The following is a 27345-nucleotide window of genomic DNA, read 5'->3' as shown; positions in this document are numbered from 1 at the left end:
CCAATAGTGGCCAGTGCCAAATGCTTCAGAAGCAATGAACAGAACAGGTAGTTTGAGTGATCCCTCCCCTGTCCTCCAGTCCCAGCTTCTGGCGGTCAGAGGGTTAAGGACACCCAGAACTTGGGGTTGCAGCCCTGACCATCTTGGCCAATGGTCATCGATGGACCTATCCTCTGTGAACTTACGAATTTTTTTTTAACCTAATTATACTTTTGGTCTTCACAACCTCTCCTGGCACTGAGTTCCACAGGTTGACTGTGCATTGTGTGACATACTTCCTTATGTTTATTTTAAACCTGCTGCCTATTAATTTCATTGGGTGACGCCTGACTCCTGTGTTTATGTGAAAGGTAAAGAATGTGAAAGTGGGGCTATAAGTAGGAGTAATAAGGTGAAAAAGAGAGAATCTAGAGCAGGGTGGGCAAACTACAGCCCATGGGCCAGATCTGGCCTCTCAGGGCTTTGGATCCAGCCCGCAAGATTGTCCCCTGTGGCACCACAGGCCTCACACCTCTCTCGGAAGCAGCTAGCACCATGTCCCTGCGGAGGAGGGGGCAGAGGGCTCTGTGCAGGGAACCGCGGCCAATCAGAGTTTCGGGGGAGGTACTTGGAGGCCTGGCAAGGGCAGCGCATGCGGAGCCCTCTGCCTCCCCCTCTCCCTGGGGCCGCAGCACTTTCTGGAGTGGTGCAGCATGGGACCAGGGCAGGCATTCAGGAAGCCTGCCCTGGCCCCAGTGCGTGCTGCTGGCACCCCGGAGCCACTTTAGGTAAGCGGCTCCTGGCTGGAGCCCAAACCCCTCCTGCCCACCAACTCCCTGCACCTCACACCCTTCCTGCACCAACCCCCTGCCCTGAGCTCCGTGCTGCACTCTCCATCTCTGTGCACCCTAACCCTCTGCCCTGAGCCCTCTCCTGCACTCTGCACCCCAATCCCCTTCCCTGAGCCCCCTCATAGACCCCACACCCCTCCTCTGCCCCAATCCCTTGCCCTGAGCCTCGTCCTGCCCACCGCACCCCCCCACACCCCGCACTCCTTCCTGCACCCCAACTCCTTGCCCTGGCACTGCATACAGTTTCCCCACCCAGATGTGGCCCTCAGCCCAAAAAGTTTGCTCACCCCTGATCTAGGCTAATGGTCAGGATAAGTTTCCTAACAATGGGAGGAATCCGGCTGTGGAATAGCCTCACTAGGGAAGTGGTGGAAACCTCAGTGCTTGGGACTTAAACAATAAATAGGTCAAAGTGTTGTTGTAAGGAATGACCCTCCATTGGGTTGGAGATGAACTGAATGATCTAATATGAGGTGGGGGCAAGCGTGCTGTTTTTTAAGCGTTGTTCTTGTTAGGAAGATGCTGTTTCTCAGGCAATGGAAGACAATTAAAAGGTTATGTAACTCTGAAAAAAGAATAAGACGACTTGAAAAAAGCATAGTAAAGGCCAGCTTGAGTACTTCCTTTCCCATAGTGCATAAAAAAATTTGTGAAGATTGAAGATGAGTTTAAACTGATGACAAATACCTGTTCCATAATGCATAGTCTAAGTCCATTACTATCCCAAGATATTGGGTATAAAGTGATTCTTAAGACTCAGACACTCTAGTTACATTAGCTTGGATAGAATTTCAGAGACTGTACATGCTTGTATTGAAACACACAAATGGATGATGATCTGAGGGCTAGGTGCAATATTGTACCGTGAGGAGATATTTCTCAGCTGGGTTCATTATGGTGATTTCAGGTTTTCCTCTGAAATATCTAGCATTGGCTGTTCTTGGAGATAAGATTCCAGATTAGGTAGACCATTCATATATCAGTTCTGTGTTCCATAGTGTGACAAGACAATACAATTTGATTGGCCTTTCCGCCTTTAATTTGTAATTGCCATGAGCTGGGAAGTTACAGCTGTGAGGGTGGGCGGAGGGAAATTCCTTTTCTGTATTACTTTGGTAGACATTCCTAAATTTTACGTTTAGAGAAGGCTGCATTGGTGCAAGTAATGATTTCTGTTGTGACTTCCCATGGCAGGTATGTGAGAAGCAGGTGAAGGATGTGATTGTGTAATTAGTAGCAATGGGCAAAGTTCTGCTGGTTTTAGCCACTCAATCATCTTCTTCTTTTAGAGGAAATCATTTTAACTCTCTTCAATATTGTTTCAGAATTCCCGAAATTCACTTCTGACCTCTTCTGGATTTGGAGCATCTCTCCCAACTGCATCCCAGTCTTTGGCATTTGGTGATGGAAGAAGCCAATCAAATGGAGTATTGTCTCCAGCAAACAAGCCTGTTGGGTTTCCGTTTGGTTGTAGCACTGGACAAGAGACTCAGAAAGACTCTGATCTATCAAAAAATTTATTTTTTCAGTGCATGTCCCAGAATCTGCCCTCCAGTAACTATTTCACAGTCATCTCAGAGAGTTTGGCTGAAGAGCCCTCTAGTCGGGACTCATTCAAGCAGAGTGCAGACAGTCTGGGCTCTGGGATCTGTAAAAGTAAATCTCTTCTTGCAGCAGACACTAAACCCGCAGCCCCGTCTGGCAGTTCTGTGGACCGGAAGCTGCCCTTGGAGTCTATGCCCACCCTCACTCCAGCCTTTTCACGAAGCCTCTTGAATACTCGACCTGCAGATAATCATGAAAATCTATTTTTACAGCCCCCAAAACTATCCCGAGAAGAGCCCTCCAATCCTTTCCTGGCATTTGCTGAGAAAGCAGAACTCAGTCCTTTCAGCAGCTTTGCATCTTCATCTCAGACCGTATCTATACCCTCTTCAGCTATGGGTCTAAAGGCTGCCTCTAGCTGGCCAGAATCACACACCTCAACAGACTCCTCTTCTCTAGCTAAGAAAACCTTGTTTATAACAACAGATTCCTCCAAAATGGTTTCTAATGCTCCTAGTTCTGCTGCTGTTGCTGGTGTTCAGAGCCCATCCACTGTGGGGAATGGCCGTTCCAGCTCACCCACTGGCAGCCTGACACAGCCTATTGAGATGCCCACTCTCTCCTCCAGCCCAACAGAAGAAAAACCATCTGTTGGGCCTGGGCAGCAAGACAATCCTCTCCTGAAAGCTTTTTCTAATGTATTTGGCAGGCACCCACCTGGCTTTTTCTCTTCACAGGCCGAGTTTGCACAGGAGAATAAAGCCCCCTTTGAAGCTGTGAAAAGGTTCTCTTTAGACGAGCGGAGCATGATATCCAGACAGGACTCAGATTCTAGTACCAACAGTGACCTGTCAGACTTGAGTGATTCTGAGGAGCAGCTACAGGCCAAAGCTTGTCTAAAGGGAATCCCAGAGCATCTGATTGGCAAGCTTGGCCCCAGTGGAGAGCGGAATGCTGAGCTGCTGCTGGGAAAAGGGAAAGGGAAGCAGGCCCCAAAGGGCCGGCCTCGCACGGCCCCCCTGAAAGGTGAAGTGTGCAGGGCAGGGCAGGACTACGTGAGAACATGAAGGGATGAGATACCGTTTTTTGCACTGCACGCTTTCTGTGTGGCAAACCTTGTGATTTTTCAGGCTGGTATAAACCCTGCATTACTAATACAGGCACAAAATATTATTAGGGAAAAAAAGCTTGGCGTTTTTAAAGGATGTGATGTTTGATGTAAGAATATCTGTGAGTACATTCACTAGGGAAAAGTAGACAAGCTAAGAAAGTTCTGGGCCCAGTTAACGGGTATGCTTCAGAATTAAAGATAACCATTAACAGACTTTCCCATTGGCATGTTATTCCACAACTGTCTATTAAGGCAGTTTTACACTTTCATTTGAAGCATATGGTACTATCCAGGCAGAAGACTGGATTGTATACATCCTTGATCTTGCCAGTTTGGTGGACTCTATGCCATGTTGGAGGTGAGAATAGTAAAGGGTTGAAATTGCTTGGAGATACATTTTGCTAGTTTTTCAGCATTTTGAGTCTATATAACATTATTCTGCCAAATTGTTTTTCACATTTTGCATTATTTCTTTATAAAATACCCATCACTGAAGTGGTATGGCATGTTTGGGGAGCCTATTGTAGGCAAAAGTTTCTATCAAAACTAGGGGGAGCAGTCTGCTGTGCAAGGGGGTAACCCTAGGTTAATTACTCTGACAGGAATGCATTTTTCAGAGAGGATCTTGGAAAATATGCTTCTTGGAGTTGTCCATTGCTGTTGTATTTTGACTGACTGGGTTCTCATTTTTCCCCTTTCATACAGTTGACCAGTCTGTGCTGAAAGACATGAGTAAGGTGAGGAAGCTGAAGCAGTCTGGAGAGCCTTTCCTCCAGGATGGATCTTGTATCAATGTAGCCCCTCACCTGCACAAGTGTCGGGAGTGTCGTCTGGAGCGGTACCGCAAGTTTAAGGAGCAGGAGCAGGATGACTCAACTGTGGCCTGTCGCTTTTTCCATTTTCGGAGGTGCTGAATCTCTCTGCTTAATATATAATGTTTTTGCAGCACTTCAAACTTGTGATGTGCTAAGTATTTTGTTCTTTGACTTTTTAACTTGCCTGGGCATCCTAATGAAGGTTTTGACCATTCTGAAACTGTCACTTGGCTAGAGTTCTATCCTTGTCCTGCAAGGAGAACAGCTGCCATTGCTGTTATCCCCCTTCAGCTAACTCTAAAGCTACAGCTGTATGACACTAACTGGATGGCTTCATGCCAGGTCCCAGGAGACTGAATTTCCTTCCAAATCTCAGTAAAATTTCACTGCTGGATAGTGAGGTCCTGTACTGAAATAACTATTCTTTTCCACCTTTCTTTAAAGAGAGTTTGGGACAGAGTTAGGATTTTTAGCCTAGCTAACAACTAATTGAATGTTCCCAGTTCAAAGCTAATGTTGGAGAAAATTTGTAACTGACCTTAAGAGTAGCTGTCTCTCTCTCTCCATGGTACACCAACCACTTGCCCAGTTCCTTAATGGGTTGTAACTCTTGATCTCCCTAACCAGGCCCTACTGACTGTGCTTGCATGGTTGGAGAAAGATAAACAGCTCATTTTTAAAGAAATAAAAAGCAGTGATTCCAATGCACAGTATACTACTACAAAATCATCATCTTTGAGTAGTGGCTCACATACATTCCACATACACCATTGTCTGAGTTTTCTCCTTCTGTGGTATCCATCAGGCCAGCTCTAGTGCCCTCTGGTGCCGCATGCTCATGTGCTGGTATAAGAGGTGCTGCCAGCCATGCACCCTCTCAGTTCTTTCTTACTGCCCGTGATGGTTGCTGGAACAACCCCTCTTGCTTTGGCAAGACTTCTTTTCAGTGTTTTTTGGCCTCTGGTTCATAGTTTAAGTACAGTTTTAGTGCATATAGATACTGTAGTTAGCATTAGTGTAAATAGATAATCCCTATTGTGGAGGGACTCTTTTCACCCCGGGGCAAGGCTTCAAACCATGCGCCTCCTGCAGCAGACCTATGCCCATGAGTGACCCACATTCTAGCTGCTTGAGGTGCTTGAGAGAAACTCATGTGAGGGACAAGTGCCATATTTGTCAGAACTTTTGGACCCCCCCACAAATAACCAGAGGGATAGGACTGAAGGCTTCCCTAATGGAAGCTGGCCTCGGAGCCAAGCTGCTTTAATTCGACACCAAGTGCTTTGGCCTCACTGTGAAGGGCTTCTCTGGCACTGTGCTTTGTCCAGCACTGTTCATCTCCAGTGCCAAGGAAGAAGCACAAAAAGAGAACCGACAGTACAGAAGAAGGACAAGCATGACTGCCATCCACTCTACCCTCCATCCCTGTCCCTCTTCAGGGACCCTTCTCATGAGCAGCTCAAGGAGTTGCAGTCCCTCCTGTGGATGGGGCCATGGAGAAAAGTTCCTCAAGACTTGAGAGGAAGGGGTTTTACTCCCAATATTTCCTGATCCCAAAGGCCAGGGGGAGCTTTGGCCCATTTTGGACCTGTGGCACTTCAATAGATATCTCAAGAAACTGAGGTTCTGCATAGTCTCCTGGGCCTGCATCATTCTGTCCCTGGATCCAGGGTACTGTGCGCCTCCCTCGATTTAAAGGATGCCTACTTTCACATTTGTGTCATCTGTGGCCACAGAAGATTTTTCAGGTTTATTGTAAACCAATGCCACTACCAATTCACTGCTCTCCCATTCGGTCACCTTCTGAGCGCTGGGCCTATTGATAAATGAGCAAAAGTCAATTCTTTGTTCCAGTTCAGAGAATAGTGTTTACTTGGGGTAGTGCTTGACTCAACCGAAGCCAGAGCTTTCCTTCCGCAGACCCAATTCCAGACTGTCTGATCGGATATCCAAAGTCATGCTCTCGGTGGGTGACATCCCTCATCTCCTAGGCAGAGGCGTGGCCAGGCAGCTCTGGTGCCCAGTCAATGGGAGCTGTGGAGCTGGTGCTCAGGGTAGAGGCAGTGTGCAGAGCTGCTTGACCATACCTCTGCCTAGGAGCTGAGGGATGGGGATGTTCCCACTTCCAGGGAGGCGCAGAACCAGTAGGGAGCCTGCCAGCCCTGCCACCCCACCAACCCTCTCCACTCTCCCAGCACCAGCAGAAGTTCAGGGTCGCTGACCCCCCACCCCCAGCACCAGTGGCACCCCCAGGCATCCCCCATTTAGTCAGGGGTACATAGTATAAGTCATGGACAGGTTACAGGCCAAGAATTTTTGTTTATTGCCTGTGACCTGTCGGTGACTTCTACTAAAAATATCCATGACTAAGGCTATGTTTTAGTCATCCTGGATCACAAGCTAAATATGAGCTAACGGTGTAACACTGTTGCCAAAAAAAAAAAAGGCAAAAACATCATTCTGGGATGTATTAGCACTATTTTTGTAAGCAAGACATGACAAGTAATTCTTCTGCTCTACTACATGCTGATAAGGCTTCAACTGGAGTATTGTGTCCAGTTCTGGGTGCCATATTTAGGGAAAGATGTGGACAAATTAGAGAAACTCCAGAGAAGAGCAACAAAAATTATTAAAGGTTGAGAAAACGTGACCTATGAGGGAAGATTGGAAAAAAAGGGTTTGTTTAGTATGGAGAAGAGAAGACTGAGAGAAGACATAACATACATAAAAGTACATAAAAGATTGTTAGAAGAAGGAGAGAGAAAAATTGTTCTCTTTAACACCTGAGGATAGGAAAAGAAGCAATGGACTTGTATTGCTGCAAGGGTGGTTTAGGTTGGACATCAGGAAAAACTTCCTATCAGGGTGGTTAAGCACTGGAATAAAAGTCCCTAGGGAAGTTGATGAATCCCCATTAGAGATTTTTAAGAGCAGGTTAGACAAACATCTGTTAGGGATGGTCTAGATAATACTCATTCCTGCCATGAGTGCAGAGGACTGTGCTAGACCTCTCAAGATTCTTTCCAGTCCTACGATTCCATGACTCTATCTCGAAGAACAACAGTTACAGAAGGTTAGTAACCATTTTATTTTGTTTTTTGTTGGAGGGATGGTTGAGGGAAAGGCAGTGCTTTATGTTTCTCCCTTCATTGGTTTTAAAGCTGAATTAGTACTGGGGTGAGGAGTTTGATTGACCACTCTGGAGAAATAAGTTCTCCTTTTAGAATAGAGGGTTACAGCAGAAGTGCAAGCTTTTTTGATATGTTGTGGTGCCCCCACCAGATGTACGTCAACTTTGATCTAGGGGGCTTCCTCCGTGACTAAAGAGTTGTTCTTCCTTTGACAACTGGCATTGGTTTCTGCTGAGACAGGTGGCATGGTATGGTGGGTATTTTGCATGTCCGGTATAAGCTAGGCTGAGATTAGTTCTAACATGTCAGCCCTTGAAACAGTTGTCAAGTTATATCAACTTTGTCCCTGGGGACCACATTTTTAAAGGTATTTAGGCATAACTTCACCCAGCATTGCAATGCCGAAGTCTGTCTGTCCTTTTTTTTTTTTAAAGGGATTTAGGCATTTAGGAGCTGAAATCCTATTGATAATGCCTAAATCCTGTTAGAAAATGATGTAAGCTTCTAAATCAGTTAGACATTGTAACGCTAAGTGCAGCAACACCTGTAAATACCTTTAAAAATCTGGGCCTAACAGCGTAGGCTAACTTTGAGTTAGTAGGGAAAGGCTCTGTGTTCTGTCAGTCTGTTTCCGGCCCCCCCCCCGCCCCAGTATATTTTCAGAATCTAGGAAATAACTTGTGCTAGGAGTCAGAATGGAGAGCAGTGCACAGGACTTCAGATACTGTCACCTACCAGACCAGATAACTCCAGATGACTTTTATCACCATGATCCCTTGACACTTTTCAGTACTGTTATTTTCCAAACCTGAATTATTTTCCTTATGTAGAGTTCCCCATCACCGCTTGCTTTTGTAAGGGATGAATCCATTTCCTATTAGCTGTCTACTGCCATTGCCTTCACATAACCTGCTATGTCTTTCCGGATATAGATATGAATTGTACTGGTTGAGAGTATAGATGTAGAGGAAACCTTTCTTCTCCTCTCTGTGTGCATGTTGTGATGTGGATGGCTGCAGAAGGTAGGTAGCAACCATCGTGCTCCTTGTTGACCAGCTTATACTGTTTTGTTTCAGACTGATATTTACTCGGAAAGGTATCCTGCGAGTGGAAGGATTCTTAAATCCCCAGCAGAGTGACCCTGATGCCATGAGCCTGTGGATTCCGTCGTCTTCCCCTGCAGAGGGTATTGACCTGGAGACCTCTAAATATATCCTGGCCAATGTTGGGGACCAGTTCTGCCAACTTGTTATGTCTGAGAAGGAGGCAATGATGATGGTGGAGCCACACCGTAAGCTGTTGGTTTTACTCCTTTTTGTAATGTCTGTACAGTGCAGTGGAATGGGACTGAAGCAGAGCTATCAAGCTATTTTAAAAAAAATTAAACGTGATTAAACAATAATAGAATACCATTTATTTAAATATTTTGGGATGTTTTCTACATTTTCAAATATGTTGATTTCAATTACAAAACAGAATACAACATGTGCAGTGCTCTCTTCATATTTATTTTTGATTACAAGTGTTTGCACTGTAAAAAAACAAATTAAATAGTATTTTTCAATTCACCTAATGTAAGTACTGTAGTGCAATCTCTTTATCATGAAAGTTGAACTTATAACTGTAGAATTATGTACAAAAAACTGCATTCAAAAATAAAACAATCTAAAATTTTAGAGCCTGCAAGTCCCCTCAGTCTTACTTCTTGTTCAGCCAGTTGCTCAGACAAACAAGTTTTTTTTAATATTTGCAGAAGATAATGACCGCTTCTTGTTTACAATGTCACCTGAAAGTGAGAACAGGCATTCTCATACCACTTTTGTAGCCAGTGTCACAAGATATTTACATGCCAGATGTGCTAAAGATTCATATGTCCCTTAGTGCTTCAGTCATCGTTCCAGGGGACATGCATTCTGCTATGACGGGTTCTGCTCGATAACAGTCCAAAGCAGTGTGGACTGACGAATGTTCATTTTTGTTATCTGGGTCAGATGCCACCAGCAGAAGGTTCATTTTCTTTTTCTGTGGTTCGGATTCTGTAATTTCTGCATTGGAGTATTGCTCTTTTAAGACTTCTGAAAGTATGCTCTACACTTCATCCCTCTCAGATTTTGGAAGGCACTACAGATTCTTAAACCTTGGGTCGAGTGCTGAGTTATCTTTAGAAATCTCACATTGGTACCTTGTTTGCGTTTTGTGAAATCTGCCGTGAAAGTGATCTTAAAATCAAATGTGTTGGGTCACCATCCAAGACTGCTGTAACATGAAATATATGGCAGAATAAGATAAAACACCGGGAGGCATACAATTCTTCCTCAAGAAGTACAGTCACGAATTTAATTAATGCATTTTTTTTTTGACAAGCACCATCAGCATGGAAGCATGTCCTCTGGAATGGTGGCTGAAGCATGAAGGGCCATAAGAATATTTAGCATTTCTGGCACGTAAATACCTTGCAATGCTGGCTACAAAAGTGCCATGCAAATACCTGTTCTCACTTTCTGGTGATATTGCAAGTAAGAAAAAGGCAGAATTCTCTCATGTAAATGTAAGCAAACTTATTTGTCTTAGCAATTGGCTGAAAACCTAATAGGACTGAGTGGATTTGTAGGCTCTGAAGTTTTACATTGTTTTGTTTTTGGGTGCAATTATGTGGTTTAAAAAAACAAACCAAAAAAAACCCACAACAAACCCCCCACTACTTTTATGAGTTGCACTTTCACGACAGAGATTGCATTACAGTAATAGTATTTTTCAGTTCAACTCATACAATTTCTTTTGTTTATCATTTTTACAGTGCAAATTTGTAATATACATTTTGATTTCAATTACAACACAGAATACATGAAAATGTAGAAAATCATCAAAATATTAAATTTCAATTGGTAATCTATTGTTTAACACTGCAATTAAAACTGATTAATCGTGATTAATTTTTTAAATCCTGCTTACTTTTTTTTGAGTTAATCGCGTGAGTTAGCTGCAATTAATCAACAGCCCTAGACTGAAGGAATAAAATTTGATTCCCGTTGTAACACTTCTGCTTTCCTTCTTCCAAAGAGGAGGTTGTTTCTTCCTCTAGAGTGTGAGAGAAACTGAGACCATCTTCAGGGAGTTCCCTCTTCCGTCAGAGCAGTTTGTCCTGTGAAAGAACAAATAAATTGCCAGAAACTGTTAATTCTATATTAAATAAGGAAATGCAAAAATTATTTTCCTTCAGCAACTGACTGACCCAAGACCCTGAGAAAATGGAAATGAATGTAATCTACTGTTCACATAGGCAGCTCTACTTTGGGATAGAGTAAGACTTTGGGCCCCTGATCATGGATGCATATACTATTTATTGTGATTTCTTAATGGCTGAAATTATTGAATCCACTGCTGACTACCTGTACAACCAAAATTCACTCCTTTGCACCACCCTAACATAGTACAGCCCTCATCTCACCCCATCTTGCCTCCTCTAATGCCCCAGGAAAAAGCTGAGCTGATTATGGGTCCAGATGATGATGATGATGTCATCATGTAGCACAAGTAGAGTAGGGGCATTAGGGGATGAGAGCTGAGGAAGCATTGTTCTAAGTCAGCCATAAAAATGAAGGATGATCCCTCACTCTCTCAGATCTTGGGAGACAGGCCAGTCTTCGCTTACAGACAGTCCCCCAACCTGAAGCAAATACTCACCAGCAACCATACACCATGCAACAAAAACACAAACCCAGGAGCCTATCCTTGCAACAAAGCCCGTTGCCAACTCTGTCATATATCTGTTCAAGGGACACCATCATAGGACCTAATCACGTCAGCCACACTATCAGAGGCTCGTTCACCTGCACATCTACCATCATGTGCCAGCATTGCCCCTCTGCCATGTACATTGGCCAGACCAGACAGTCTCCACGCAAAAGAATAAATGAACACAAATCAGACTTTAACAATTTTATAACATTCAAAAACCAGTCTGAGAACACTTCAACCTCCCTGGTCACTCGATTACAGACCTAAAAGTACCAATACTCCAACAAAAAAAATTCAAAAACAGACTCCAATGAGAAACTGCTGAATTGGAATTAATTTGCCAGCTGGACACCATTAAATTAGACTTGAATAAAGATGGAGTGCATGGGTCATTACACAAAGTAAAACTTTTTCCCCATGCTAATTTTCCCCTACTGTTACTCACACTTTCTTGTCAACTGTTGGAAATGGGCCATCCTGATTATCGCTACAAAAGTTTTTTTTTCTCCTGCTGATAATGGCCCACCTTAATTGATTAGTCTCATTATAGCTGGTATGACAACACTCATTTTTTCATGTTCTCTGTGTATATAGATCTTCCTACTGTATTTTCCACTGCATGCATCCAATGAAGTGGGTTTTATGCCCAAATAAATTTGTTAGTCTCTAAGGTGCCACAAGTATTCCTCGTTCTTTTTGCTGATGCAGACTAACCCGGCTACCACTCTGAAACCTAAGAAAGAAAGTGTAACATTCCTTAACTCAAATGGTTCAAAATTTTCTTCACACTTACAAAATCAGCTTTACCTTTTGGTAGAAACCAGGAACAGAGAGCCTTCCTGTTTAAAGAAAAAATTTCAAGAAATTGAGTATGTGAAAGAGGGAAGCAATATTTTTGTAATTAAATATATTCTTTGTTTAAGAGTTAAATCCAGTGGGTTTTCTCTCACTTTGTAACTTTTTTTTACATATTTACAACGTCCAGCTGAAAAATTGTTACCTAGATTTAAATAGTGTACCTTTTTTTTCAAAATTGGAACAAAGTTATTTGACATACCTACCAACATTTACAAATTGTAATCCTACAGGTTTTAGTTTATATTTACATTAATTCAGATAAATGCTCATGAATTTTGATACATATTAGCAGTTTTACACCCATGCCCACCTTATGCCTATTGTATGAACTGCCTAGATACAGTTCATTCTTTAGTCACCCTTCCATTGGTTCCGTATGCGCGCACACCCCCAGACATGCTAATTCTATGGCTTTTCCTTATAGACACCTCTAGTCTGGAGAAATCTCCACCAATTGGCTGCCTTTCCCCTACTTGAAAGGGAGGGGCAGCAAATCGGAGCTGCTACACATGCTGATAGCCAACTTTATCCTTCAACATGTGCAGCAGGTAGAACTCTTGCCTTCCGGCCACCTAAACAAAAGGCTGAAGTACTGGTGAAGTACTCGTTTTGTTAATACCTCGCTGACTGTCTCAGACCAGCTCCCCACCCTTCTCTGGATCTTCCTGCCTTCACTTTCACTAGCGACAGTGAAATCAGTACTTGGTCCTGCCAGTGAAGGCAGGGGGCTGGACTTGATGACCCTTCAGGGTTCCTGCCAGTTCTGGGAGATAGGTATATCTTCATTATAAGGTTATAAGGTTAAAAACTGCCGCCTCTTGTCCCGTTAGAGAAATTGTTGCCTAACCAGTGAGGTCCCAGTCAGTGGGTAAGGTTCCTGGAACACCCTCAGCTCACCCATCCCTGGCCAGTGCCGTCTCCCTCCCCCGCCCCCCCACCAAAAAAAATTACAAACTACCCAAACATGAAACAAATGTATTGCTGTCTGGTGGCTCTCCTTCCCTCCCTCACCCCCCAAGTCTCTGCCCCCTCATGCATTGCCTTTGATATCTGCCCAGTCCACTCACATACCCCTGCTCCAGTGTGAAGGCTTGTATCCTTCCATCCTGTGTTCTTTAAGGCGTGGCCTCATTGTGCAGCCCCCATCCCAGAAGAGCACCAGGATCTTCAGGGAAAGGGACATGCCACTTCCCCCACCCAGCAGGGCCTGGCTTGGCTGACAGACTGAGCTATGCTAGATCCTATGATTCTATGATCCAGCTCTGCCAGCGCAAGGAGAAGCTCCGTTCCTGTGGTGATATAGGGGTATTGCTGCCCACAGGTATCCTTCAGTACTCCAAAATAGCTTTTGCATTGAGAACTACTCTAGTGTAGACTGTCCTGTGCTTCAAGATAGCATGTGGGGCTGCGCACTGGGCTGTGCAATCCATTATCCAAGTGTTCATTCCTGAAACGTTCCTCCTTTTCTTTGTAGAGAAAGTAGCCTGGAAGCGAGCTGTCCGTGGTGTGAGGGAAATGTGCGATGTATGTGAGACAACCCTCTTCAATATTCATTGGGTTTGTCGCAAATGTGGTTTTGGAGTCTGTCTAGACTGTTATCGGCTGAGGAAGAACCGTCCACGTAGTGGTGAGTACTGGATTTGTCCACACCCCTTTTAACTGGCTAGTTTCCAGGTGGTAAACTCGTGAGAACTAGCTGGGTTTTTAAGGGTGGGTTAGGGAGTACTGGTGTGACAGGTTGGAGGGGTTTGACAGAGTGGGGGAGGTGCAGAGTGAAGCTTTTTTCTGTTCTGCCCTATACTCCCCTGCTGCCATCCTATCTTCCCTGTTCTTCGAGTGCTTGCTCCTGTTGATTCCAAGTAGGTGTGCATGCACTGCGTGACAGTCGTTGAAAGGTTTTTCCCCCAGTGGTACCTGTCGGGTTGGGTGTGGAGACCCCTGGAATCGAGCCTTTATGGCGGTCTATATAGATCCTTGCCGACCCACCACCTCTTCAGTTCCTTCATACTGCCATTGACAGTTGTAAGAGCTGCATGTCTCTCTTGTCTTGGCAAGTATATTTCCTAGTGATCGGACTCTTGATTATCCTGTAAATAGTTCATTAGTTAGTGTTAGTCTTAGTAGTTAGTTAAATAGAAGTGGGGGGCTTCCCCTCTTGGTCTTTGGGGCATGCCTCAATCCCAAAAGTTTAAGCTGTGGGGTACCTGCCACAAGCCCATGCCAACAAGGGACACCATGACTCCTGCCCTAAGTGTCTGGGGGTGGCACATCAGACCAGATCACTGCAAGATCTTCAAAGGGTTCCGCCTGAGAACAAAGAAGGAAAGATACTTCATGCTCAAACAACTCCTTATGAACATAAGAACGGCCGTACCAGGTCAGACCAAAGGTCCATCTAGCCCAGTGTCTATCTGTCTACCGACAGTGGCCACTGCCAGGTGCCCCAGAGGGAGTGAACCTAACAGGCAATGATCAAGTGATCTCTCTCCCACCATCCATCTCCATCCTCTGGTGAACAGAGGCTAGGGACACAATTCTTTGCCCTTCCTGGCTAATAGCCATTCTTTGCCCTTCCTGGCTAATAGCCATTTAGGGACTTAGCCACCATGAATTTATCCAGTTCCCTTTTAAACATTGTTATAGTCCCAGACTTCACAACCTCCTCAGGTAAGGAGTTCCACAAGTTGACCGTGCGCTAAGTGAAGAACTTCCTTTTATTTGTTTTAAACCTGCTACCTATTAATTTCATTTGGTGACCCCTAGTTCTTGTATTATGGGAACAAGTAAATAACTTTTCCTTATCCACTTTCTCTACATCATTCATGATTTTATATACCTCTATCACATCCCCCCTTAGTCTCCTTTTTTCCAAGCTGAAAAGGCCTAGCCTCTTTAATCTTTCCTCGTACGGGGCCCTCTCCAAACCCCTAATCATTTTGGTTGCCCTTTTCTGAACCTTTTCTAGCGCTAGAATATCTTTTTTGAGGTGAGGAGACCACATCTGTACACAGTATTCGAGATATGGGTGTACCATGGATTTATATAAGAGTAATAAAATATTCTCAGTCTTATTCTCTATCCCCTTTTTTGGGGGACAGCCTTCCATCACCAGCTGGCTCTGGGCCACCAGAGCAGCGCTGCTACAGGCAGGAGGTGGGGATGGTGCTGTGGCAGGAGCCTGTGCAATGGCTTTTCTGGATCCATGGTCATGCCACCAGGCCCAGGGCACTTTACTTCAGGGACTCCCAGTCTGTAACTTCAGAAGGACACACCCCTTTACCACCTCGGCACTATCCCCGCCTCAAGGCACTAAGACAACTTCTTTCCACGGTGCAGAGCCCCGTCCAGGTCCTGGATCCACCACTGACACCAAGGCCACTGTCCGTGACGAACAGCACGGCACCGAGCAGAACACGTCCAGAGGGACAGGAGGGCCTGGGACCGCCTAGGACTTTGTCATCATCCTCACTGGATCAGGTGGTGGTGGGGTCTTTGTCCACCGGGCCACCCCCTCGTTGATGATAGAGCACACCAAGAACTGTTGCGCAGGGTTGCCCATAACATGGGGCTACAGGCTGAGGAGTTGGTTGAGTCTGATGACCCCATTGTGAACACATTAACCCCTGAAGAGCCATCCAGAGAGGCAAGAGCACTAGGCCGTGCTTCGATGGGTGGCTGAGAAGTGATGGGTGTGGAGGTGGAGGAGATGGCTGAACAGGCACTCTCGGTATCTACTTCTGCTGCCCATGATGCATGATGGGGATCTTAAAGGCCAACTGGCAAACTCCACCATCAATAACTCCCACTTCCTAGCCAAAGGGTTCGAGTACTTGTAAACCCACCCGCCTCCAGGTTCACTGGTCCTCTCTGCAGCCAAATGGAAGGCCAAACAGGGGCACCCTAATTTGACCCCCAAAAATAAAGAGGCCAAGAGACTGGACCTTTTTGGGAGGAAGATTTATTCCACTGCCAGCCTTCAGTTCTGGCTGGTGAACCACAAGGCTCTTTTGGGCAGATACAATTTGGGACTCCCTCCATAAGTGCAAGGAGTCCCTATCCCAGGACTTGGCCCAAGAGTTTGATACCCTGGTGGAGGAGGGTACTACAGCAGCGAGGTGCTCCCTCCAAATGACATGGGATATGTCTGACTTGCTGGCTAGGGTGGTTGCATCAGCAGTGGTCATGAGGTGCAGCTCCTGGCTTCAGACTGCTGGTCTGTTGCAGGAAATGCCAGCCTCAATTCAAGATCTCCGATTTGATGAGAGAGGTCTCTTTGCAGAGCAGACTGACGCAAGGCTGCATGGCCTAAAGGACACTCTGGCCATCCTTCGCTCCCTAGGTCTGCATATGCCACAATCAGTGAGGAAGCAGTTCTGGCCACTGCCAAGGCTTTGGCAGCCTGGACAGGGGTCTGCAAGAAGGGGCAGAGACACAAGCTTTAGTCATCGCCGCCACCCTTCCTCCTCCCACTCCCCCGTACACCCCGGCAAAGCATCTTGGGGGTCAGAAGCACTCATTTTGAAGGTGCGCTCGAGGTGCGTCCCAGTCAGCTCCCCAGATCCACCTTGTTCTTTCCTCAGTGTCTTTGTCCCTACCATGCAATCTGGTTGTGGGTTCTTGGACCACTAGGTGCTAGGGGGGCTTGAATCTTGTGCTGTCGCAGCTCATGGGGCCCCCCCTTTGAGCCTCTGGCTTCCTGCTCTCCTCTTCTCTCCTGGAAGGTTTCGTTGCTGGTTGCAATGATGTCTGCACACAGGATGTCTGAGATCAGGGCACTCACTTCAGAATCGCCCTGTGTGGTATCCTACAAGGATAGGATGCAGATGCAGATGCAGTTGCACCAAGCTTTCCTGCCCCAGGTAGTTTCCCAGTTTCGTACCAGCCAGGACATATACTGACCTGTCTTCTTTCCAAAGCCTCATAAATCCGAAGCGGAATGCAGGTGACGTGCCCTGGACGTCAGGAGGGTACCTGCCTTCCACATTGACAGGACAAAGCTGTTTCGCAGGTCTACACAGCTGTTCGTTGCAGTGGCAGACAGGATGAAAGGCTGCCCAGTGTCTGCTCAGAGGATTTCATTCTGGATCACTGCCTGCACCCGCTACTGCCAAGAGCTGGCGAAAGTGCCTCTGCTGGTAGTCGTAACAGCACAGATCATCTAATTTGACCTTCGTATATCACAGGCCACAAACCCCACCCAGGACCTGCACGCTAACCCAAAATATCACAGCCTACAGGAGACTAAACTATTATGTGCCACAAACAGAGAATAGGAGGGTCCAAGCTGCACAGTGCCTGAGGCCCCTGCAGAGTCAAGAAATTAATTTAGTTATACCCAGATAATCCTGTCAAATGACCCACATGCTGCAGAGGAAGGTGAAAACCTCCCAAGGTCACTACCTATCTGACCAGGAGAAAATGCCTTCCTGACCCCACATATAGCAAACAATTAGATCCTGAACATGTGACTGTGAGAATGTTTGGTGCCATGTCAAAAGTCCCATCTTCAGCTGAGGCTATCTCTGTGCTTCAGAGGAAGAAGACAAAAAAACCCAACAGATACATTTGTGTGTGGGGAGGGAAACCTTTCCTGACCCCTGCAGGTGACTGGCTGCTGCCTGAGATTTAGGGACATAAGCGGAAAGGGACCTCAAGGACTTCCAAGCCGCTGTCGCCTCCTCCCCGCCCCCTCCAGTCACAAGGACTGCCATCATACAATCCCATTTATAAATTTGTCCAGCTCACTCTTAAAACTAAGTAAGTGGGGTGGCCCCCCCCCCAACTTCTATTGAGAGGCTGTTCCAGATCCTCACTCTTCTGATGTTTAGAAACCTTCTTTTAAGTTCCAGGCTGAATTTTTTCATGGACAGTTTATACTCCTTTGTTCTTGTGCCAACATTGTTCTTGAACTTAAATAACTCTTCACCCTCCCTGGTGTTTATCCCTGTCCCACTCCCAGTGTATTTATAGAGAACAATTGTATTCCCCCCCCCTCTCTTTTTGTTAGGCTGAACAAGCCAACCTCTTCCTGTCTCCTCATAGGCAGTAAGATGGTCAGAGGAATGGAGGCCTACTGGCTCTTCTCTAAAACAGGGGGGCATTGAAATTTAAAGGCAGCAAGTTTAAAATGGGTACAAGGGAATATTTTTTTATATAACACAAAATTTGCCTGTGAAACTGATTGCCACAAGTCCATGAGGCCAAGAGTTTTGCACAGGGGAGGGCAAACTATGGCCCACAGGCCGGATACAGCCTGTCAGGGGTTTCAGTCTGGCCCGCGGGATGGCCATCCCCCTGGCACCATGGGTCTAAGGCAGGATCCTTGCCTGCCCTGGCCCTGCGCTGCTCCCAGAAGCAGGCAGCACCACTTCCTGGCAGCCCACAGGGGCAGGGGTGCAAAGGGCTTGGTGTGCTGCTCTTGCCTGCAGACACTACCCCCCACAGCTCCCATTGGCTGGGAATGGGGAACCGTGGCCAATGGGAGCTTCAGGGTGGTACCTACAGGTGAGGGAAGTGCACAACAGAGCCTCTTGCCCCACACCACCCTCAGGAGACACTGCCAGACATGCTAGTCGCTTACGGGAGCGGCGCGGGGCCAGGGCAAGCAGGGCGCCTGCCTTAGCCCCGCTGCGTGCCACTGCCATCCTGAGCTGCTCAAGGTAAGTGGGGCTGGGCCAGAGCCTGCACCTGAACCCCTCCTGCCCCCCAACCCTGTTGCCCTGAGCCCTTTGCTGCGCACCCCTCCTGCACTCCTGAGCCCCTTCTTGCATACTGCACCCCCTCTCACACTCCATCCGGCACCCCACCCCTCTGCCCCAGTCCTACATTCATGGCCCTGCATACAATTTCCCAACCTAGATGTGACTGTCAGGCCAAAAAGTTTGCCCACCCCTGGTTTAACAGTTTGAAATAAATAAAAATCAAGAGTTTTGGAAGCAATATAAACCCTGAAGCTTTAGAATATAAATAAACCTGTAACAGTGAGGGGGTTAGCCGGAAACTGCCTATGGGCAGATTATTCTATAGCTATCTTCTATAGGGTTTTTTGCACCTTTTCCTGAAGAATCGGAACTGACCATCTTTGGAGAGAGGATATTGGACTAGATGGACCACTGATTCAATCCAGTATAGCAATTTCTGATTCTAGTAATTAGTTTTGCATTGTGGCAGAGGTTGTTTTGGTTTTTTTTCCCCTGAAGTCAAAGGATGGTGACATCCTATTTTATTCCTGGGCATGTAGGTAGTGCCCGTTCTCTTAGTGTGAAGAGAGTAAAATATGAATTATTTCAGTGCTCACCACGGGCAGACAATCAGATTTTGTGTGTGGCTGCTCCAAGGTATGATTTGCTTAGTGTAACCTTCATTGAATAAGCATTCTTCTCACACTTAATAAAAAAGCTTAAATAATTACAATTATTTGGGGTGTGTATATATATTTATAAATCATTTGCGTTGGAGTAGTGTCTAAAAGCTTCAGTTAGGAACAGATCTCTGTTGTGGTAGGTGCTATACAAACAGACTAGATATGTAATCCCTGTCCAAAAGATCTTGGAATTAAGTTTAAGATATGATGCCATGAGTGGAGTATGAAATGGGAGATAGAGGAGTGAACATAAGAACGGCCGGACCAGGTCAGACCAAAGGTCCATCTAGCCCAGTATCTGTCTACCAACAGTGGCCAATGCCAGGTGCCCCAGAGGGAGTGAACCTAACAGGTAATGATCAAGTGATCTCTCTCCTGCCATCCATCTCTATCCTCTGATGAACAGAGGCTAGGGACACCATTCTTTACCCATCCTGGCTAATAGCCATTTATGGACTTAGCCACCATGAATTTATCCAGTTCCCTCTTAAACGTTGTAGTCCCAGACTTCACAACCTCCTCAGGTAAGGAATTCCACAAGTTGACTGTGCGCTGCGTGAAGAAGAACTTCCTTTTATTTGTTTTAAACCTGCTGTCTATTAATTTCATTTGGTGACCCCTAGTTCTTGTATTGGCATAACTATAAATTCATGCTGTTAAATAGGCTGATATGGTGGGCACAACTTGATGGTTCAAAATTAGGCTTTTAAAATAAACTTCTTGTCTCTCAGACTGCCTTTCAACCCAGTCATCGTTAATTGGCTGGCATCTGGTAGGTATCATGGCAGAAGTAGATTTTGAGAGATTTGAAGGTGGAAGGATAGCTGCTTTGCAAATCAATTCAAAAAAGGCATTCTGTGCAAGGCACAGCAGGGAGGAAGTAGGCAAATGGATGGGCAAGGCTGTCAACCGTTGACTGGAGGAATGGGAATGTGACAAATTAAGCAGCAAGGGATAGAATTTGAAGAGCTTTAAAGATTAGAAGCTGGAATAGTATCAGAGGGTAGCCGTGTTAGTCTGGATCTGTAAAAGCAGCAAAGAATCCTGTGGCACCTTATAGACTAACCCTAAGCTGGAATAGAAGCTGGAATCTATCTAATGGGAGGTGCTGTGATCAAAGCAACATGATTTAGCAGCTTTGTTTTTGTATGAATTGGAGTGGGCAGAGTGGGAACCAAGAAGTTGATGTGGGTTCTGTATTGATTGACTTTTACTGCAGATCCCTGAGTTACCATTTCACAAAACTTTGTGCTCACCAAAACTGGGAGGTGGTTAATCCATTGTTCTTTGCAGCTCTGAGATTAAACTGAAGCAACAAATAGTCACATAGAGATTGTCTTCACTGCATTGTTAGCTCAAGGGATAACTTAGCTTTGCCACTAACCAGACTGCTGTCCACGTGCAGAAATACCTAGCTTAAATAGTGCTTTGAACTCAAATCAACTGGTTCCTGTACTGCAGAGGAAGCAAATTACAGCTAGTAATGCAGTGGGGATTCAGCAGTTTGAGTTACAACAGTTCATCAGCTGCTAATCAAATCACCGTCTGTAATTTGAGTGTTTTGTAGTGTGGTTGCTCAATCAGGATATGCAAGCTAGGCTAGCTGGAGTGGAGTAACAAGTATATTCAAGTCTTGTGTTACAGCAGCACAGCTACAGCGCTGTGGCAATGGTCTTGTAGTGCTGTAGGGCAGATGCTTTCTACAGCTATGGAAGGGGTTTTTCTATCACTGTGGTAGCTAGGTTGATGGAAGCATTCTTTTGTCCACACCATGCCTACACCATGCGTTAGGTTAGCATAACTATGCCAAATGCACCCTCTGAGCAGTGTAGTTATGTCTATCTAAATTTTAAGTGTAAATCAGGCCTAACTTGAGCTAACTGTTGCAGTGAAGAAATACATACAGAAACAGCTTGCTGCTCTGTAAAGCTTCAGTGACTTTTGCAGGGTAGTAAATGACCTGGTTCTGTCCATTTCAGAAACAGAGGAGATTGGTGATGAGGAAGTTTTCTCATGGTTGAAGTGTGCAAAGGGGCAGTCCCATGAACCGGAGAATCTTATGCCAACACAGATCATCCCTGGAACAGGTAATACTTGAACTGCTTCCTTCTGGTTTCCAGATATCTTCTTCCTTATTTTGGGAGGCAGGAGAGGAGGCAGTGTGATAGTTTTGTTTTCTAGTTGTCTCCTTATCTGAGAGGGATCAGGGAGGCGGTAATATGGGGGGGAGACATTCTCTTGGAGAAAGGTGGGGAGAAAAAGATGAAAATAGTGCAGATAAGAATGAGTTGCTAATACAAGGTGATAAAACATTTCCAATATGCTGCTCCTAAGATTTGCAGACATATGAAGTACATGACTCTTGTTTTAATTTTCAGAAGTCTTTTCAAAAGATATGAATCAAATGCAGTTTAATTTGTGAGGACGGTACTAGTGCTCTTGTCCTCTGAAGGAAAATAAAAGTATTCAGTGTTATAATGACGTCTCTGGATTTTGAAAGCCAGTGTTATGTGTGCATAGTTATGCAGCACTATCAGATTAACACATGTATCTTGATCATGAAACCTTAACATTTAGGATTCTTGTTGTGACTAGACTAGGAGGAAAAACTGGTCCTGAAGTTCAGTCAAGGCCTCACTTCATAGTTTTTATGGGCATATATATTAAAACTTGTAACTTTCTTCCTAGCTCTCTACAATATAGGAGACATGGTACATGCAGCCAGAGGCAAATGGGGAATTAAAGCCAACTGTCCATGTATTAACCGACAAAACAAATCTGTGTTAAGACCTGCTGTCACAAATGGGATGTCACAGGTATGTGAGCTGGAAATCCCTGGATAGAATTCCTGTGCTTCACCTTTGTGGACTCTGGATATTGCATTCATAGATTTTAAGGCCAAAAAGGGCCATTAGATCATTTAGTCTGACCTCTGTATAACATGGGGCTTAGAATCTCAGTGGCTTCTGCTGGATGTCTTGACTCAGTCAGGATTATCGCAGAGCATCGCAACTGCTGGCACCCAGAAACTTGTTGAGGTGAGGAGCATGTCGTGCCCAATCTTTGCTAGCTGGATGTCTGTGCTAGGCTTGTTTTTTCTTCTTTAGAAGTTATGGTAAAAGGCTTATGGTATCTCTGCTAAAACCTTGAAGGAAAAGTACAATGGGGAATATTCCATAATGCATTTCCTTTATTTCTCATGGCTTCCTGAAATATTATGCTGATTTGACATATGCGTAGATTTTGCTGTCTCTTTGGTAAAATTAGCAGGATGATGATGGGGGACTTCAAACATCCATATATAAGCAGTAAAATAGCACAGCAGGACAAAGTTTTGAGAAACAATTCTTAACACTTGAAATGATTGACTGCTTCTTGGAATAGACAGTTCTAGAACACACAAGAGAAGACACTATTCTCTACTTAATCCTAAGTAACACAAATGAGTTAATTCAAGAAGGGATAGTAGCTTGAGCCCCAAAGTGATAGTGACCACATTATAATTACGTAGTTTCAGCATCCTAGGGGGAGAAAGGGTATCAAAAAATGACACTAAATTTTAAGAAGGGAGACTTCAATAAAATGAGAAGGTTAATCAAAAAGACTGTTTACTTCCTTTACTTTAGAGGTGGCATAGATGCTACTTAAAAAACAGTAAGTCTTAAAAGGCATGTGTACTGATGAACAAAAAGGAAATGAAGAAGCCAAGGGATAAACCATTATGGCTAAATGGTACATTAAGAGGCGCTATTTGAGCCAAACAAATCCTTCCACATTTGAATATCTGACCCTAGTGAAATCATTAAACATGAGTATAAATTACACCAGGGAAATGTGAGAGGCGTATTAGAAGTGCCAGAAAGTATGAGGATATTGCTGAGAAGCTAAATGATTTCTTTGCATCAATCTTCTCTGCAGTGCATATTAGAGATATTTACTTCAAACCTGCTCTTTTCTGTAAAATAAAGGTGAGGTACTATCAGAGACTGAGGTGTCAGAAGAAAAGGTGCTGGAACAAACGGATGATTTAAAATAAGTCACCAGGCCACCTAGCAAAAATATGTAATCTCTCATTAAAAACAGCTACAGTCCTAGAGGATTTGAGAGTGGCAAATATGTTGTACCTATATTTAAGAAAAATGTCTGAGAGCACCCTGGGGAATTGCAGACTAGTAAGCATTATATCTGTACTTCGCAAATTGATTGAAACCAATAATTAAAAATAGAATAGTATAATGTTTTATTGGTTATGATTAAAGCTATGTTTTAGTCACGGGTATTTTTCGTAAACATCATGGACAAACCACAGGCAGTAAACAAAAATTCAAAGCTCATTACCTGTCCATGACTTGCACTATATACCCCTGACTAAATCTTAGGGGGTCGCCTGGGGGTGCCACGGGTGCTTGGAGGGAGCGGGGTGGCAGTGCACAGCCCAGGACCTCCGCTGGTGCAGGGGGGGGGAATGGGGATAGTTGACAGGGCTGGCAGGCTTCCTGCCTGGCTCCGCATCTCCCCGAAAGCGGCAACATCCCCATCCCTCAGCTCCTAGGCGGAGGTGTGGCTAGGCACTTCTGCGTGCTGCCTTCACCCCAAGCACTGGCTCCGCAGCTCCCATTGGCCGGGAACCACGGCCAATGAGAGCTTGCCTGCATGCAGAGGCAGCATGCAGAGCTGCCTGGCTACACCTCCGCCAAGGAGCTGAGGAAAATTGCTGTTTCCGGGGAGCCCCCCAAGGTAAGCGCTGTCCAGAGTCCTCACTCCATCCCATGCCTCTGCCCTCTCCTACACTCAAACTAATGCTGCTGCTGGGGGAGGGGAGCGTGGTGGCTCAAGACTGCCCCAGCAGTGGCCGGTGTGACTGGCCCAAAGGCTACCTGAGCTATATGGGCGGCTCCCGGGCCAGGTGCACTGGCTGCTGCGGAAGTCATAGAGGTCACAGAAAGTCATGGAATCCTTGACCTACGTGACAAACTTGCAGACTTAGTCATGATATAATAGTCTAACTGGCACAGTTTCTGTAAAGGAAAAACTGTCTCTCTAATCGGTTAGAATTCTCTGAGTGTTTCAGTACAGTCATGGATAAAGGAGAAGCGGTTGATTGTAACAATTTAGACTTTTAAAAGACCTTTGATAAAGACCCACTCAAGAGACAGCCAAGGAAAATAATCATTACTGAGAAATAAGCTACAGTACTGTCATAAGTCAGAGTGGAATTAAATAGTTAATTTTCATCCTGGCAAAAGATTAACATCAGGGTGCCACAAGGTTCTGTAATAAGTCCAGTGTTTAATACGTTTTATTAATGATCTGGAAAGGGAAGTGAGTAGTGAGAGAGCAAAATTTTCTTGTAATAGTTAGTTATTTAAATAAGTCTGAGAAGATTGTTAGGAAGTTGAGAGACCTAACCACTCTAGGTGAATAGGCAGCATGATGACAAATGAAGCTCAATGTCTGCAAGATGCAGGGAAAAAATTAAACTGCAAAGGACCTTACAAGGTTCTAAAACTAAATAACTGTGGAGAGGGACCTGAGTATCATTGTAGAGCAGGGGTCTCAAACTCAAATGACCATGAGGGCCACATGAGGACTAGTACATTGGCCTGAGGGCCGCATTACTGACACCTCCCCCCTGCAGCCTTCAGCTCTGCCCCCACTTCACCCCTTCCATGGGGCCCCGTCCCTGCCCCATCTTTTCCCACCCCTCCCTGCCCTATTCCAACCCCTTCCCCGAAATCCCCACCCTAATTCCGTCCCCTCCCTGCCCCAGGGGGGTGCAGGAGGGGTGTAGGGTGCAGCAGGGGGGTCAGGGTGCAGGGTACAGTAGGGGGTTGGGGTGCGGAAGGGGGCTCAGGGTTTGGGGTGCAGGAGGGGTGTGGCAGGGGGTCGAGGTGCAGGGTGTGGCAAGGGGCTCAGGGCAGGGGGTTCGACTGCAGGAGGGGCTCGGGGCGGGCTCTGGCCCGACATGCACTGGGGGCAGTGCAGGCTCCCTGCCTACCTGTTTCCCCCGCCCCCCCCCATCGCCCTCGTGCTGCTCTGGGAAGTGGTCGGAACTTGGGGGAAGCAAGGGCACAGGGGCATGTGTTGCTGTTGCTTCAGGCACCACCCCCAGCATCTCCCATTGGCCAGAAATGGGGAACCGCGGCCAATGAGAGCTGCTGGGGGCAGTGCCTGAAGCATCATCAACACGCGCCCCTGTGCGCCTCTTCCCTCATATTCTTTCCGCTTTCCGGAGCAGCGCGGGGGCAAAGCCGCTCTAGGTAAATGCTGGGAGATGACAGGGGGCCCGTGAGGAGGTTGCGGGCCACAGAAAATAACTTTTGCGGGCCGCATGTTTGAGACCCCTGTTGTAGAGCTTAGTGAAGAGGCAGTGGGGTCTCATGGATAGAGGACTGGACTGGGACTCAGGAGTCCTGGGTTCTATTCCTGACTTGGCCACTGGGGAGATAACGATGCTTACCTTTGTAAAGTGATTTGAGATCTATTGATGGAAAAATAGTACATCAGAGAGAGGCATTTATTATTTCCTATTCACTTAATGAAAACCCCCGCTCAGTGTGCAGCTGCAGGAATGAAATGGGATTGAGAATAGTATAGAAAATCCTATAATGCCTTTGTTTAAATCAGTGGATGCTGGATTAGATGAAGTGTGGATCTGATTAGTCTGGCATTTCTTATGTGCCTATGTTTTATTGCCAGTATGAAATATTTATTCAGATTTCTAAAATGGGACTATGGGCACCTATCCCCAGATGCCTGTTCCATAAAATAAAAACACGAAGTAATGCAGAAAGACTGCTCATAAATATATCCTCATGTGTTATGTAGCAACTAAAGACCAGTTAGGTATCAGACCCCCATTGTCCTTGGTATATGATAAACTGTGAGCTCTTTACAGCAAGGACTGTTTAAACATGTGACAAGAGCTGATGAGTGGATAAGGGGGAAAAAAAGGGGGGGGTGGTTTCAATGTTACTTTGCCCTTCTCAACTCCCCACAATCTCCATATTTATTGGAATTGGGGCTCCATTGTGCTAGGTGATAGAGATGGATGCATGCAGGCCTGCTCCAGATTAACAGTATAAAATAGCATACTGAGAGCTGGAGCAATGGACACACACAAAAAAAAATTGTACATTACATTATATTCACTTCCAAAAATGCATTCATAAAAGTACAGATCTAATTGGTCACTGAACATTCAAATCATGAAGGTCTTCAAGCCATTTCAAGGATCTTATGGCTTTGTAGTTAGAAAATCAATAATCTCCACATTCTTTTAAGATAAAACATATTAAGCCTTCTACCAGCCTCACAGCCCACCCTTATGATAGATTATCACTATGTCATATTGTTGTTGTCTGGTTTATTTTTTCCTCCCGGTCCATCAAAAATGTAATTCCCTTCCCAAAGTCAGCATTTGACTGCAGCATGTTATATATTTTTTTGTTTTTAGCTTCCCAGTATAAATCCTGGTGCATCAGCCTCTGGAAGTGAGGGCACCTTCTCCAGTGGGGCAGGGGCAGTAGGGTTGGGGCAGCTAGAAATGGACGCTGATCCTAAACCTGAGGCCACAGATGGAAGAACTGAGGAGTCTGCGAAAACAGAGACCTCGCCAGTGAGCAACCCCACTGAAACAAAATCTAGCAGGCCACTGTATCCAGAAACATCCCCCTCATCAGCCTTGCACTGGCTTGCAGATTTAGCAACACAAAAAGCAAAAGAAGAAACAAAAGGTGAGGAAAAGCTCTCCCCCTTAATGTTTGGGAGCAAGGGAGTGCTGCTTGGTTACCATCCTGGGAGGGAGTCCCTAGTGCTTAGGGAAGACCAGGGTTGTTCCTCTGCACTTGCCTCTTTGGATCTTTTTTATTTAAATAGGGGTAACCATGTAGAAACCTCCTGAAAGAGATTGTGAAGTAACATACATGCAGGAGCTGGAGGGATATGGGAGTAG

The 27345-nt window shown here is 45.5% G+C and overlaps 1 protein-coding gene across 5 annotated transcripts in view; it reads left to right on the top strand.

Moving 5' to 3' along the window:
• Positions 1–27345, top strand: part of KDM3B (lysine demethylase 3B) — a 114505-nt gene that overhangs the window by 59379 nt on the left and 27781 nt on the right. For 4 of the 5 annotated variants that reach the window (XM_030571481.1, XM_030571483.1, XM_030571484.1 and 1 more), the window contains exons 8-14: positions 2156–3401; positions 4192–4393; positions 8509–8723; positions 13503–13655; positions 21371–21478; positions 22080–22207; positions 26848–27127. In XM_030571481.1, the coding sequence (XP_030427341.1) occupies positions 2156–3401; positions 4192–4393; positions 8509–8723; positions 13503–13655; positions 21371–21478; positions 22080–22207; positions 26848–27127 (2332 nt within the window). The remainder of the gene's footprint in view (positions 1–2155; positions 3402–4191; positions 4394–8508; positions 8724–13502; positions 13656–21370; positions 21479–22079; positions 22208–26847; positions 27128–27345) is intronic. The other variant, XM_030571482.1, reaches the window with a different exon arrangement.

Source organism: Gopherus evgoodei, chromosome 8 (assembly GCF_007399415.2).
Source record: "Gopherus evgoodei ecotype Sinaloan lineage chromosome 8, rGopEvg1_v1.p, whole genome shotgun sequence".
NCBI lineage: Eukaryota > Metazoa > Chordata > Testudines > Testudinidae > Gopherus > Gopherus evgoodei.
Note: the sequence above shows the minus strand (reverse complement) of the source record. Positions and strands in the feature narration are given on the sequence as shown.